Source organism: Strix uralensis, chromosome Z (assembly GCF_047716275.1).
Source record: "Strix uralensis isolate ZFMK-TIS-50842 chromosome Z, bStrUra1, whole genome shotgun sequence".
In the NCBI taxonomy this organism is placed as follows: Eukaryota; Metazoa; Chordata; class Aves; order Strigiformes; family Strigidae; genus Strix; species Strix uralensis.
Window position 1 is genome coordinate 31,364,678 of NC_134012.1, and position 16,570 is coordinate 31,381,247.

The window sequence follows — 16,570 nt, forward strand, 5'->3', positions numbered from 1 at the left end:
GTGGTTGTGACTGGATTACTGAGTGCAGAAAAGAATCTGAGGATGACCATTGCCTTTAATTTCACAGAATCACAGAATCATTCAGCTTGGAAAAGACCCTTGGGACTGTTGAGTCCAACCATCAGCCCTACTCTGCAAAGTTCTCCCCTACACCATATCCCCCAGCATCTCATCTAAATGACCCTTAAACACATCCGGGGCTGGTGGCTCCACCACCTCCCTGGGCAGCCTATTCCACTGTCTGACCACTCTTTCGGTGAAAATTTTTTTCCTAATGTCCAGTCTGAACCTCCCCTGTTGCAGTTTAAAGCCATTCCCTCTTATTCTGTCACTAATTACCTGTGAGAAGAGACCAGCACCAACCTCTCTACAATGTCCTTTCAGGTAGCTGTAGAGTGATGAGGTCGCCCCTTAGCCTTCTCCTCCTGAAACTGAACAGTCCCAGCTCTTTCAATCACTCCTCATAGGATCTGTTCTGCAGGCCCTTCGCCATCTTCATTGCCCTCCTCTGCATTCGCTCCAGCACCTCGATATCTCTCTCGTATTGAGGTGCCCAAAACTGGACACAATACTCCAGGTGTGGCCTCACCAGGGCAGAGTACAGGGGGACTATCACCTCCCTACTTCTGCTGGTCACACTATTTCTGATACAAGCCAGGATGCCGTTGGCTTTCTTGGCCACCTGGGCACACTGCTGGCTCATGTTCAGCTGTTTGTCAGTTAGAACCCCCAGCTCCTTCTCTTCCAGACAGCTCTCCAGCCACACCTCCCCAAGCCTGTAGTGATGCATGGGGTTGTTGTGGCCCAAGTGCAGGACCTGGCACTTGGCCTTGTTGAAGCTCATCCTGTTAACGTTGGCCCACCGATCCAACCTATCCAAGTCTCTCTGTAGAGCCTCCCTATCTTCATGCAGGTCGACATTCCCGCTTAACTTGGTGTCATCTGCGAACTTACTGATGATACACTATGTCCTTATCAAGATCATCAATAAAGATGTTGTTTTTTTTTTTTCTCTCTTTTAACATAGAGTGTAAGGACTCTTTCATTACAGTCACATAATCTGTGCTTCAGAAGAGCTAAGGTTTTTTTTTTAACTCTACACTGTATGTTTGTCTTTCCTTTCCTATGAATTAAAAAGCTATTGGTACCTTAGCAGTTTCACTGAAATAGTAGATGATTACTGTATTCATACATAATTTTGGCAAGTCCTGATAATATTTTATCAGCTCTTAAAATTGTATATTAAACCAATATGTATATTTGGTGCCATTTCAAGATCTTTTCATGTTTAATTAAATGACATGACTTGCAAGTTCATTCATTGAGAGTAGACCCCAAACTGTATTGTTTCAGAGTTATTAGACAATAAGGTTAATGTTTCTAATTGCTACTGATGCATAAGTGTTATGTTTACTTCTCTGCTGGAATATATGACTAACAGAATTTCATCTACATCTAGATAATGCCTGCCATCTTTAATTTGCCGTAGTCCCATGCTGTAGGCAGACTTACTGAGTAGTAGGAAATTACAAATAATTTTCTACAAGCATGGGGTTTTTTTCCTCCATGAGGTACTGGTTGTTACGTTTGAAGTACCAGAGGGATGCAAAATAGTCTCTTGATACTTTATCTAACAACATTCTTAATTTTTTATATAATTTTCTAAACATGCTGAACAAAGTGGAATAGATGACCTAAGAAACTCTTTTTCTTCACGTGTTCTGATTCTAAGCCCTGTCAGTTTCATAGCTGAAATATTGGCTTAATCAGGAATAAAAGGAAACATCAAATGAAAAAAGTAATGAGCTTGTTTCCATAGAAACACACTATGCTCTCTGCCAAAATTAAGTGCTGACTTTGTATTCTGAAAGATGTGCAAACAACATGTGCTCACTGATCTGCAGATAATGTGTCAAATGTCTTCATAGTATGCATCTTCTGATTGTGTTGTGCATCGTTAACAAATCTTTGTGCCAGTACCTTGCTACCAACTCTTGCAGTATGACTAGGCTGTAATCTTTTCTCACTTCTAATCCATGTTATGGCTTTGGACTGGAGAAAGAAAAGATTAGTTTCAGTGTGCATTTTATACTGTATGTCTCAAGTTATAACAGCTGATAAGCTGGTGAAGCTCCTGCCAATATTCTCTGTGAAATCTTTGCTCTGTGAAAATCTATGGGTATTTTACTACTGGTTACAGTAGGACCAACATTTCATATCTAGAATGTGATCATAACAGAAAAATTGCTTGTCTGGTAATATAAATTCTGAAGCAAAGCAGATTCATTATGAAATGCAGAGGTGATAAGGCACATAGGGAAAAAAAGTTATGCATGATTTTTCATTAATTTCCTAAACTTTACAATGGTGTCTCTGTCTTAGTGTTTATTTCCAATGATACCTAGAAGGCCAAAAATGCCAAATATATAAGAGGATAAGCATATACAATTCAGTTACTGGCTAGTAGTTAGTAACCATCTGCAGCAGTACAAGAGATCCTAGGGGTTGATTTTTGGTACTATTTGAAGATTTAATAATTTTTAGAGGCTCTCTTGAAATAGCTTCTTTTTGTAGAGTTTAATGCCTTTCTATACTGAGCTTCTTCACATAAGTCATTCTTCTTGCCAAGGCATAGAAATACTTTTGGGAGAAATCAATACTCCAGATTGTTTCCTAAAATCCAGCCCTGGCTTTCTGCTGCAACCTCAGCTTGTGCTTATTTTCATAAATCCTTGCATCAGAAAGCAGTGTTATGGTGTTTAATTCATGATCTTGTTAGGGACTGGAATTTTGTTTTGTAAATATTACTGGTTTTGAGGGAACCAATATCAAATTCTTTATATAAGGATGCATAAAAATTATTATGAAAGCTATCAGTGGCTTTCTTCTGCAAAATACTGGCATCCAGTTTCCTCAGACTTGTTCTTTAAAACCCATTCTGTTTATGTATTTGTAACCTATTGCCATTAAAGAGCTATTCCATGATTATGAAATCCATTTGCAGCGGAATATTTTTCATTTTGGGGGAAAAAAGAGGTCATTTCACCATCTAGAAAATTGCAGTGCATTGTTCTGTCCTATATTCTTAATCTCCAGTTATATAAACAATTTATTCTCCAATTCATTTTGCATCTGAATCTCTGATTAAGATTGATCCTCAACTGCTTCCCCATTTGTCTCTGCTTTGCACTGATATCTAACAAGCATTAAGTCAAAATGGCATTCTTTCTAGCTATATAGGATGTTGAATTTGCTTTAGCTGATAGGAGTGGCTGTAGTTTCAGGCTACTGAAAAACTGTCAGTTGTGCATTGAATTAGCATGGTTGTATTTCAGTAAATGTGTTCATAGTATGTCAAGCATGTTAATTTCACAAGTAGCAGTCTTAAATACCTAAATATGATGTTCCCCCAGACAGAGTGGTGTTTAGATTCTATCCTCTGCAGGAGTGGTTCAAGACTGGTTCCATTCTATACAATTCTTTCATTTTACAAACTTATAAAAGTCAGACTTCAGGCAAGGGTGGGACGGAGAGTGAAACCTCGGTCTTCACAGGTGGCGATTCCCTCTCTTCTGTCGTAACTTTGATGCCTTTTTCCTTTGGTCACTTTCAGGGATTTATTTTTTGTTCTTTTTACATTCATATTATCTTTTCTTTTTTTTTTATGTATCACCATACTATAAAAAATAATATTAACAAGGGGAAAAAAAGGTGAAAAAATTAATTTAAATTCATATGCTCTAAAGCCTGGAGTGAGAGTATGAGGAATACATTATTAGTTAGAAGTTAGGGAGTGAAAGAATTGCCAGTATGGGTCAGACACAGCACAGTTCAATTTACTGCTTACAGGTAATACACAGCTTGGTATGTAGCTCAACTAAGGTTCCAGAAGTCTGTGCAAAGCAGATTTTTATAGTTTGCTCTGCTTTTGTCTGTGTTTTCTGATTTTATTAATCAAATATGGCAGATTAACTATTTGACTTGTATTTTCAAAGATGAAGGAACTGTTTCTCATATCTCTGAATGGGGCCAGGCTGCCTGATACAGTTATGCATGCTGCGAATTTGCTTGTACACATGACTTTCATTTGTGCATATGTGTACTTTTGAAAATTCATGCCTAAGTTTGAGACTCATTGTAAAACCGAGGTACATCTGCATCATCTCTTTCAGTGTCATACATGTACAAAGGACTCAGCATCTTACAAATAATAGCAAACATTTCATTATCTGTCAACCTTGATTCTTTTCATGCTTTCTGAAAGAAGACGGATTTTCAGAATTTTTCTGGTACTCTGTAAGCACAGGGAATTTTTTTTTTCCCTGCATAACAGTAACTTTTTTCCTCCCTGTTCATATCCATGTTTTATTATCACAGAATCACAGAATCGTCTAGGTTGGAAAGGACCTTGAAGATCATCTAGTCCAACCATTAGCCTAGCACTGACAGATCCCAACTACACCATATCCCCAAGCATCATGTCAGCCCTACTCTTAAACACCTCCAGGGATGGGGACTCCACCACTGCCCTGGGCAGCCCATTCCAACGCCTAACAACCCCTTCTGGAAAGAAATACTTCCTAATATCCAGTCTAAACCTTCCCTGGTGCAACTTGAGGCCATTACCTCTTGTCCTATTGCTTGTTACTTCATTAAAGAGACTCATCCCCAGCTCTCTGCAACCTCCTTTCAGGGAGTTGTAGAGGGCGATGAGGTCTCCCCTCAGCCTCCTCTTCTCCAGACTAAACAACCCCAGTTCCCTCAGCCGCTCCTCCTACGACATGTGCTCCAGACCCTTCACCAGCTTCGTTGCCCTTCTCTGGACACGCTCGAGTAATTCAATGTCCTTTTTGTAGTGAGGGGCCCAAAACTGAACACAGGAATCGAGGTGCGGCCTCACCAGTGCCCAGTACAGGGGTAAGATCACTTCCCTGTCCCTGCTGGCCACGCTATTGCTGATACAAGCCAGGATGCCATTGGCCTTCTTGGCCACCTGGGCACACTGCTGGCTCCTGTTCAGCCGGCTGTCAATCAACACCCCCAGGTCCCTCTCTGACTGGCAGCTCTCCAGCCACTCCTCCCCAAGCCTGTAGCACTGCTGGGGGTTGTTGTGGCCAAAGTGCAGCACCCGGCATTTGGCCTTATTGAAAGTCCTACAGTTGGCCTTAGCCCATCGCTCCAGCCTTTCCAGATCTCTCTGCAGAGCCTCCCTACCCTCGAGCCGATCAACACTCCCACCCAACTTGGTGTCATCTGCAAACTTACTGATGGTGCACTCGATCCCCTCGTCTAGATCATCAGTAAAGATGTTAAACAGGAGTGGCCCCAAAACCGAGCCCTGGGGGACACCACTCGTGACCGGCCGCCAACCAGGTTTAACTCTGTTCACCACAACTCTTTGGGCCCGGCCAGCCAGACATTTTTTACTCAGCAAAGCGTGTGCCCATCCAAGCCACGAGCAGCCCGTTTTGCCAGGAGAATGCTGTGGGAAACGGTGTCAAAGGCCTTACTGAAGTCAAGGTAAACTACATCCACAGCCTTTCCCTCATCCAACAAGCAGGTCGCCTTGTCATAGAAGGAGATCAGGTTTGTCAAGCAGGACCTGCCTTTCATAAACCCATGCTGACTGGGCCTGATCATCTGGTTGTCCCGCACGTGTTCTGTGATGGTACTCAGGATGAGCTGCTCCATCGGCTTCCCAGGCACCGAAGTCAAGCTGACAGGCCTGTAATTTCCCAGATCATCCCTCCGACCTTTCTTATAGATAGGTGTCAACATTGGCCAGTTTCCAATCCGTCAGGACCTCCCCGGTCAGCCAGGACCGCTGGTAAATGATGGAAAGTGCCTTGGCGAACACCCCAGCCAGCTTCTTCAGCACCCTCGGGTGTATTCCATCAGGTCCCATAGACTTGTGTGTGTCTTATGTGATGCAGTAGGTCACTGACTGTCTCCTGGATTGCAGGGGAGTTGTTCTCCCAGTCTCTGTCTTCTGACTGAGGAGGCTGGATTCCCTCAATACAACTAGTCTTGTTATTAAAGACTGAGGCAAAGAAGGCATTAAGGACTTCAGCCTTCTCCTCATCACTTGTTACCATGTTTCCTCCTGCATCTAGCAGGGGATGGAGAGTCTCCCTGCTCTTTCTTTTGCTACTGACATACTTATAGAAACATTTCTTGTTATCCTTGATTGCTGAAGCCAGGGTAAATTCCAGCTGGGCTTTAGACCTTCTGATTTCTGCCCTGCACAGCCTCACAGCATCTTTGTAATCACTGTGAGTGGCTGGTCTCTTCTTCCAAAGGCTGTAAACTTTCCTTTTCTCCCTGAGTTCCAGCCAAAGCTCCCTGTTTAGCCAGGGTGGTCTTCTCTGTTGCCGGCTTCTCTTGCAGCACCTGGGGGCCACCTGCTCCTGAGCCATTAAGACTTCCTTCTTAAAGAGTGCCCAGCCTTCTTGGACCCCTATACGCTTCAGGATCACCTCCCAAGGGATCCTTTCAAGCAGGTGCCTAAACAAGACAAAGTCAGCCCTTTGGAAGTGCAGGATGTCAGTTCTGCTTAGCCCTCTCCTGGCCTCTCTAAGAATAGAGAACTCTATTATTTCATGATCGCTGTGCCCTAGTTGTCCTCTGACCGCCACGTCATCCACCAGTCCTTCTCTGTTCACAAAGAGGAGATCCAACAGGGCACCTTCTCTGGTTCGTTCTCTCACCAGTTGTGTCAGGAAGTTATCTCCCACACATTCCAGGAATCTCCGGGCCTGGTCCCGCTCTGCTGTGTTGTATTTCCATCAGATGTCTGGGAAGTTAAAGTCTCCCACAAGAAGAGTTTACGAGTGGAGCACAAGAGATTAATGTGTGTTTGGACTTAACTGATGTAACATGTACTTTCCTTGTATCTGGCAGTGAGTTGGATTCAGTTCATGGTTAAAACATAGGAAGTATTTTGACTTTCTTCATGTGACTTGAAGTCTGCATTCACACAATTACATATGGCCAAACAGTATCCTTTTATATAAGAGTAAATCTGAGGTAATTTCACTTTTCATGAGTATTACTGTAATTTTACACCATCATGACAAAAATAACACTATAGTCAACAGTAATTTGATGGCATTATTTTAAATTAATTTTTTCAGTACTTTCAAGTTGCAACTGTGAAAAGTACCTGTGAGAAATAACTTTTCTTACAGTACATCACTTTGTCTAATACATTCTTATTAAGTTATCTTATGCTTGAAGAGAACAGAGAAGTTGGTCTCTTTTATATGGAAGGGTGAAGTTTTGCTCTAATTTCTGTGGATTTGGCCATCCCATTTAATGTGTTAAATTTTCAGTTTTCCTGACTGCACTTCCAGCTTCCCTTCCAGCATCTCTCACTGTCCTCATATTGCTTTTTATTTTCCTCACCTTTTCCACTTCTGAAAGGTGATAAGCCTTAAAATATTAAAATAGAGGTACAATTGTACATATATATATGTAAGTGCATCTTTTTCTGAAGCATTACTCATGTAATGTTTTAGATTTCTGCATCTCCCAAGTTTTCATGATAATTTAGTAAGGTTCTGAAGAAAGTTAAAGCTACATTGTAATGTTTGCATATTTGCTGCCTTGCACAAGTGCAGCCAATAATTTAAGGGGATAAGCATTTCCTGACCTAAGATACTTCCTTCAGTTACTGCTAGTTTAGCTGCACTTTACTTTTTTTATCCCTTTTCCCCATTCTCTACATTTTGTTTGAATTGCATTTTTGGAGTGTTTTAGTCAGAATACACAGCCCTTTTTTTTTTTTTTTCTGTTTCATACTTCAGTCTTTCTTCTTTCGCTAAACTGAGTGGTGAACTTGTGCGTATATCTGTGTGAAAAAGCATTGAAAAGGAGCTGTGTATTTGAATTAACTCAGTGGCTAGACTTTACATGTAATAGCTTTTAATTGCATTTTCTTTCTGGAGTTCCCATTTTTCTTTGCTCTGAATTTGTGTGTATAAAAAAATCCTTAAGCTCTGTTGAGAAACAGTTACTTGACTTACCTGAAAATGGCTTCATGCACATGAATACAAATGCACAACGAGATATCAGCATATCAGTGAAGTCTCTGGAGCATTTCTTTTTGGTGAAATCATCTTTACCTCTTACTGGGTTGTCAGACCTGATGATGCAGCAGACTGAGCTGAGTTCTGGTCCTTTTAGTGAGTGATAGGTAAAATTTGTAACTAAGTTTCAAATGCAAGATGCTACTCTTGTTTCTGCTTGTGCAAAGCCATGCAGGCTGTTTGCTTTCTGAGGGTGGATATGAGGGCAGAACTTGAAGAGTTTTTCACGTTCAGAATGATGTGTGAACTAGAACCCTGCATGACCAATGAGCTTGACAGGACTAATGCAAAAAGCATTGTTTCAAGTCACAAACTGAGTGCCAGAAGTGCTGAACTACACAATAAAATATCTGCAGATTTTCTTTAGAGTATGGAAATTAATAAACAATAGAACAAAATTCTCTGGTAAACTGTGAAGAAGAATTTGATGTGAGTTAATTTGAAATACTTTGAATTATTAACCATACAGTAAAAATAAATTATTTTTATTCATGTTTCCAGCATAGGTAGACAAGACGGCGTTTAACAAAATCAGTGATTAGAAAATTTAGAACAAATGGAAGTAATCACTATTTTGGTAGTATGCTTTCAAATTATTGAATTCACTGTTTTGTGTCATTAAATAAAATGTCTGTATTTTGGAATAGCTGAGGTAATTTTATGATCATCAATAGCATCTGCATTTTTGTTAGCCATGGTGAGAGTTATCAGAGGATAGTTCCCATGTGTGATATAACACAGTTGTCCATAGAAGTTACTAAACTAATTATTCTATCTGGTGTGTGTTAGTGTCTTTTGGTGGCAAGATACTGGTCTTCTTGTACTTGGTCTTTTTTAGTATGGTGGAACTTATTTCCCGGACTTAGATCACCTAGCTCATGTCCCTTCATTTGTTTCATATAGGCCACTTGCTCATGTCACTTACAAAATAGTGACAATATTTTGATGTCGTCTCCATTTTGGCAAAAGGAAAAAAAAGTGTTATGTCTTGACACTGGCAAGGCTGTTGACATGATTTTTAATATATGAAGTGGGGAAATATAGCTTACTCAATCACTGCTATATTAAATACACAACCAATGACAACCAGACTAGAAAAAATTAAAAGAGGCTTAGGAATAGCCTTCAGCTGTGGAATTATGCAAAGACTTGAGATAAAACATTTCTTTGAGGAGATTTATCCACTGTAACAGGTTATCTGAGGATGTTGTAGAAACCATTTCATTAACATGTTAGATTAGCCACTTCCCAAAGACTAAGTATATATTTAGTCCAACTTCAAAATAGGGGGCTAGGTTAAATGATGTGTGGAAGTCCTGTCTAGCCCTACATTTCTTTGGGCCTATTCTGTTTATTTTTGAGTCTTACTGTTACTTTTTGCAGAATTATGTATAGGTTTTTTGATTTATGCATTTTAGGAGGAGCACATTAATTTTCAGAGAAGTATGGAAATCGGAATTAAACTTTGAAATAGCTATCTATATATCAGTTCATATCATCTTCACATTAACGTAAAAAAGGCAAAAATGTTATCTATTAATTATCATATTACTACATTACCGTGTAATTCATAAATGCTGGTTCTTTTGCCATGCATATTGCAAGGTATAAAATGTAATCAGTGAAGCACAAATAACTTTTCAGTCCTTGAGGTATTTGCAGAAGTCAATGGAGTTGGGGTGATAATTATTCTGTTTACTTTGCTTCTACAGAAATGTATCTTCTGCGGACAGAGAATTAAGAAAATCTCTGGTGCCTGTGTTCAGTGTTCATATGGACGCTGCCCGGCCTCCTTCCATGTTACCTGTGCCCATGCTGCAGGAGTGCTGATGGAACCTGTTGACTGGCCATATGTTGTCTACATCACATGTTTCAGGCACAAGATCAACCAAAATGCAGTAAGGAATTTGTTTCCTTATTTGTTAAAAGATGGAATTGCAGAATTAAAGTATAATTCCAGAGAAAACAGAAGAAAGGACCCACACTATGTATTATAATTGCTCCATCTATCATATTTCCATACATAGCAAACTATTACATCTTAAAGGTTTTTTCTTACGCCATTACCTGGGAGAAATGATACTTGATATGCCTAACACGTTTTTGCATTAGAGTAATTGTTGAATGTATTGTTTTGACAGCCAGAACAAATCTTTTGAGTTTTCTGTTTTGTTAACCTGGAGTGTATTACAAATACCCAGATCACAGTACCTTGCAAATACTCATAGATACTGCGAGATATATACACTATATCCGTAAATTCTTTATTCCACAGCTGGTGTCTTGCAAATATCCAATTATAATTATTCTGTCATCTGGCAAAGTAACACTGGTATGTCATGAAAATTCATGTTATTACTGTGCCTTTGTATTTCTAGCCTGTGCTGAGGAGGAACCTTTAATTTTAGATGAGACACATGAAGAATTAGTTTAATGTTTTTTATTTGAATGAATTGTTACTATCTCAGTAAGAGAGAGCTCTTGCCATTTATCTTGAGCTTCTAAAACTGTATTTTGTTTCCTAGCAAACCAGAAGGATTTAATGTAGTCTTATTAAGCAAATAACTTACTAAGTTAGTCAAGAATTTGCAAGGTACAAACTTTTTATCTCCTTTATAAATGACAAAAATGAACCCAGGTAATGTCTGTATAATATATGTCTTTCTTTCAAGAGGTTGTCAGTGAATCCTTGGTGTTAATGACAAGACTACTCAAGAGTAAGATTTTCTTTCAAGCATAGTAAAATGTAATGCCTCCCAACAAGAGTAATCAGTCCTGAGTGTTCAATCTGCTGGTGGTTATTAAAAGAGGAAACAAATTGTGTGTCCCTGTTTAAAACTTCCACAAACTGTTAATCCTTTTAAAGATTTTTGTTTTCCAGAATTAATTAGCATGTGAAAACAGTACATTTCATGTGATTTTAGTTTCTTCAGACATTTTTCAAGAAAATGAATTGGTTTGAAAAAGAAAGTTCTATCTGTAGAGGCAACTTAAGATACATTTCTTGGCTTTCCTGGAAAACATTATCATTAGTTGAAAATAACTGTGTTAAAATCATGGCCAGTAAAAATAGGGCTGTTCTTCCCAAATATTTTCTAGTATTTGTCTGGGACAAGTCTTTATATTGTAGCTGGAATTGCAACAGTAGCTGGGAAATCATTCCCTGATCAAATAGGACTTTCTGCGTAATACTTTCTTCTATTACCGCTTCATGTGTATATTGTGGCCACTTCCTCAGCTATGAGATTTGCAGAAGAGAAAGAAAAATTCTGCTTTTGTGTTTTTCACTGGGCCAAAACTTGGAAAGATCAGATACTTTGTTAAAGAATCTTTTTCTATGAAATTCTTAACTTAACTCCTGAGACAAAGGAGATTGCCATATGTTTGTGTATGCTTGGTTTTATACTCTGTCTTGTGGATAATTAATCACATCTTTAAGCCTTTGGAAGTTTTTTCACCATTGGTTTTCTTGATATGCTTTTCTTGACTATTAGCTATTCTTTCATGCAGAAATTACATTACTCTTCACCATTACTCATAGCAACGTATGTTACTTCTAATGAACTTTTTTTGTTTGTCGTTTTAACATCCTTGCTTGAAAGCAGAACAGGGGAATCATGCAGACTGATATATTATACTCACTTTGCAAATTTTTACAGGAGTCAAAACAAATTGTCAGCAAGAAAAAAAAAATCTCGTCTGGTATTTAGCAGTTGAAAACATTGTACATAAAGCAAGGAGGCTATTACTGCTCCTCATTTTAAGGAAACAAAATTAAAATTGCCTGTTTTTTCACTAATATAGCCTGTAGATATTATGCCTAAATCCTCAGTGAATACCTGTGATTGCTACTTTCTTCAAGAGTAAAAAATGCCAAACAACCCCAATCTCAGCAACCAAAGGACAGCTTCTGGGCAGTAAGAAAAATTGTGACATGTACCTGTAGTGGTATTGTAATACGTAAATCAATGAGGGTGCTCAACAAAAAACCTACCTATTTACAGATAGATGTGTATTATTACTCTATTAGTATATCTCTTCACCTTAGGCAAGGGCTGTTTGCAATGATGAGGTGAAGTATGCATCTGAATTATTTATGGCTGTGATCTCAAGCAAATTGTGCCCAAATTATTCATTAATATACTTTCACAAGTTTTTTTTCCACAAGATTCTGTATTGTCTTCAGGATTTTTTCCCAGAATACTGTTTTCATGTCAACTATGGCAAACACTGGCAGGTCTTCTGATGAAAAATCATCAAAAAGTCAATCAAAAGGGAAAGCATGATCCTTGCATCCATATAGTGTTGCCAAATGAAGTATACGTACAGATACTAAGAACTGGAGTTTTTAAATGTTGATATGACTTTTCAAAAATATGTTCTGTGGAGGTCAGTGAACTCAAAACTAAGCATGTATTTGCTGGAGGTGTAGATTTAGAAATAACACAAAAATTTGCTAGCAGAAGAGTTGTTTAATACAGAATGGTTTTGATTATTCCTGTTGCAGCCTATATTATTTTGTTATATAAATTGGAGTGTCAATATGCAAGGAAGCCTCTGAGATTTACTGCTTACAGACAGTAGGTCATTTTTTTTCATTTTTCCTCTTTGACTGTGCTTGACTCTGGGCATGAAACATATTCCTCACACCTTTTTGTCATCAAACTGCAAGAACATTTGGATGTATGGTTGAGAATAGGTGCTGCAGATGGATTTGTTTTGATTAAAAGAACTGTTTCATACACAAGGAAATGAGAAAAAGACATTGCATGCAATTATACTAACAGGAAAAAAAAAACACAAAGGAAAAGCAAAGACAGGGCTGAGGGTCAGAGAAAGCCGACTGGAGGCACACATATACTCACAGGTGGTGTTTCGCTTGGAATATGTGATAGAAGAGACAGCCCCAGTTACATGCATTTTGTCTTTAGAAGGGACAAAGATAGGAGTTGCAAAAACCCACTGGATAGGAGTTGCAAAAACCTACTGTTGCTGCTTTTTGAGCTATTTCAAATTATCTTCTGCTGTTATTGGCCAGTTCTTACCTCTGTAGCACACAGGGAATGGAGGGATGCAGTGAAATGGAATCTGTAGATCCTTTTTCTCTTGAATACCCAAGTAATGCAATATCATTGTTTGCCACTGTCTGCCAACTACTGCCAGCCCCTTAACATTTCAGAGAGACTAAGGCATGCCTTAGGAAGGACATAGCAGTCAAAAATCATGAGCCAGCATATTTTTGAAATGTTACGCATCATTTCTATGCTTAAATTGGAGTTCCAAGGAGTAAGCTTAAGATGATGTAATGAGAGTTATGTTCCTGTATCAAATGTCTCAGAATTTTGAGGATCTCGCATTAAAATTTGTAGTCGGAGAAAGTTTCTAGATATTTAGATATACATCAGATGCCTATTTCATGGTAGTTATTATGATTTTATATACAAATAGCTTATATATTTTATTTAACAAGATTTTTGTGTCCTGCCATAGAGACTGTTAAGGAGAAAGTTATTTTCCCTCTTACCTTTTTGAAGTTTGCACACAGAAGGGGAGGTTTACTTTTTTCTTCTTTGCATCTGGTTGTTTTCTGTATTTCTGCCACTATCTTAGTTCATCTGTGGCTTAGGTACTCTTAAAGAAAATCATGCTTTTTAAACCACAGCTTTCTCAATAATCTGGTAACTACCACGGCTGTTTCTTTAATCTGATAGACTCCCTTACATAACAACTGTCCTTTCTGATCAAAAATGACATTCTTAACATCAATAAATTCTTAAGATTTTCTGACAGGAAATGTTTTCTGGGACATACAATCAATTACAGCGTGCACTTGTCAATATTTTTTCAGAGAAATAAATCAAGAGTCATACCAAGATAACATACTAAAAAATAATGTCCTTGAGCTAGGGTGCATTTCTGGTTTTACTATTTGTTCTAATGACCAATGGCATTTCTTCTCTGAAAATGTTATCATTAAATGAGCCTGTATTATCTCTTAAAATATTATATTTTGCCTTCCATCTTCTCTGAATAGTTCCATCTGCAGGCTTTAAAAACATTTAAACCTTTCAATTAAGCTATTTGTCCTTGGGCTTCTGTAATATCAAACTTTTTCTGTTATATAAGTAAATCAATGAATACTCTCCAGTTCACTTGTGAACCCTCCCCACCCCCCAATAACTGCAGAGACTAAAGTCAAGAATTGAAAGGTAAATTAACAATTATATTTACATATGTTTCAAGATTGGATAAAAAGTGCTAACTGACATGTTAACACTCCTGTGATAATACCAGTACATTGTTATTTATGTAGGTAGTTCTGCTGCATAGTCTAGCTACAGACAGGTAAAATGAGGAAGAAACAATCTTTTTATACCTGTAAATGGTTAAATAATTTGTGAGTATGCTCTGAACGTTATTTCTAGGTAAACTTGAAAATGCTTTAGAAAGATCATTGGATTTTACTATCTGAGGTGACCTCAACTAAATCCTCCAAATGTGTATCTCAGACAGAGTTCTGACAAAAAGAGATTTAGTGCACTGTCTCGAGAAATGGTACAGAATATTTGTACTTGGTTTGCCCTTAGTTTGTGGGAACAATAGAGGTTTAAAAATTCTAAATCACAGAAATTGGACCAAGAAAGAGGCACGATATTGACTACAGTTTCTGCAAAAACAGAAGTGTTCAAGTTTAGGGTGGTATTTTCCTCTTCCCCAAAAGCGTTGACATTACTATTAATGCTTGGAATCTAACAAAAAGAACTGATGCTGTCCTTGGTTCTCCCTTTGATATTAGTGCTAAAAATTCTATAGCTGTAGCATTTTCCAGATTTTCACAGACACTTTTTAAGATTATTAGATTGATTGAATAATTCACTGCCTTTGAAGGTTTGAAAATTGAGTAATAACTTTAGCCTATGTAATATTTTCCTGCTGTTTATATAAACATTTCTAATAAAAAAATATTTTATGCTTAGTATATACCAGTGTAGTTACCCCTTGTAGTAGCATCTTCCATTATAAGAAAAGTTCAACTGTTCAGATAAAGTCACAATAACTCACTTTTGCATAAACAAATGGACCTTTGTGAAATAATGAATAGACAGTCAGTATCATAAGAAAGAAGTGCCTCCCTTGTGTTGTTAGGATGAGAAGCTCTTGTTTTTATTTTTCTGAGTGAAGAAGGTTGCTTTTTAAGTGGAAGGTTCATGGGGATACATTAGTTGGGAGCTGAGATGTAACAGCTGTCTGCATCATGTGAGCCTCTGAGCATTTGCTCACTTACAAGGTTCCCTTTTTTTTTTTTTATTTATAGGATCCATCAAGCAGTTATTGATGTAGAATTTTTCCATAGTTTAACAACTCTACTGCTTTTCTGATTGACGTAGCTCGCTCTGGGGAATTAAAAGTGAGAAATGAAAAAAAAATATTGTTACTACATAAATAACTGATGAAGAGTGGTCAATGTTGTCTGAAGTTTTAAAGCAAAGGTTCTGCATAGTATGGGTCAGGAAGTTACTCAGATACACTGCTGTAGATAGCTCTGACAAGAACTGGATATGCATTTAGTAATTGCATCTCATTCAGCAAAATACGAAGCAATTATGTAGAATCCTACTGAAATCCAGTACTTTAAAATCCCATCATTTAAAACAATGCAAGACCATAGCCTGGGTTCATCACATCTTACCTCTTCAAGAAAATTCTACAAATTGTTCTACAATTAAAATTTACAAATACTGTCAATTGTGTGCTTTGGATCTAATGCAGAATAGTTAGAAGGCATCAGTTGCAAGAACATTTTTGACTGCTGTGATTTGTTATTCTTCAGATGCCATTTGCTTTGTTATAAATGCAGAAACTTTGTATGTAAAACAAATTTGTGTAATCAAGATTGAAAGGAACAATTTTGCATTTGAAGTTTTTATACTGAGTGGTGAACTGTTATCAATTCTGTTTTTACACTGATAAATTTCTGATGAGTAAGCTTGTATTTTAAAATTACTTTTTCTTTTAAATTCTTCCTTTTTTCAAGAGACCTAATGCATGTGACAAGACCATTACAGTTGGGCAGACAGTCATCACGAAACATAGAAATACAAGGTACTATAGTTGCAGAGTCATGGGAGTAACATCTCAACTTTTCTATGAAGTCGTGTTTGATGATGGCTCTTTCAGTCTGGATACTTTTCCTGAAGACATTGTTGTAAGTACTTTCTCAGATATCTGTTCTTTCTGGTTTGGTTGGTTTTTGTTTGTTTGAGTATGGTTGGTTTTTTTTAAATTAGAGAGTTGGAACCTCTCAAACTACTTCTTTTGACCTTGAGGAGGTAACATCTTAATATTCAGTTCATGTTTGTTACTTTTGCTGCTGAGAATGATTATTGTCTAATGGGCTTCCAAACCTTGGTTGTTCTTATTAGTCTTTGCCATTTGACCAAATGAATCAAAAGTAATCTTAGAAAAGCTTTTAATTAAATAAG

General features: G+C 37.8%; 1 protein-coding gene across 12 annotated transcripts in view; it reads left to right on the forward strand.

Moving 5' to 3' along the window:
• KDM4C (lysine demethylase 4C) overlaps positions 1 to 16,570 on the forward strand; it is a 275,507-nt gene that overhangs the window by 232,330 nt on the left and 26,607 nt on the right. For 10 of the 12 annotated variants that reach the window (XR_012627265.1, XR_012627266.1, XR_012627267.1 and 7 more), the window contains 2 exons: positions 9,800 to 9,985; positions 16,123 to 16,293. Coding sequence is in view for 7 of the 12 variants with exons in the window: in XM_074857256.1 (XP_074713357.1) it covers positions 9,800 to 9,985; positions 16,123 to 16,293 (357 nt within the window). In the remaining 5 variants the exon portion in view is untranslated. Of the gene's footprint in view, positions 1 to 9,799; positions 9,986 to 16,122; positions 16,294 to 16,570 lie in introns of those variants that run through there. The other 2 variants (XR_012627269.1, XM_074857258.1) reach the window with 2 other exon arrangements.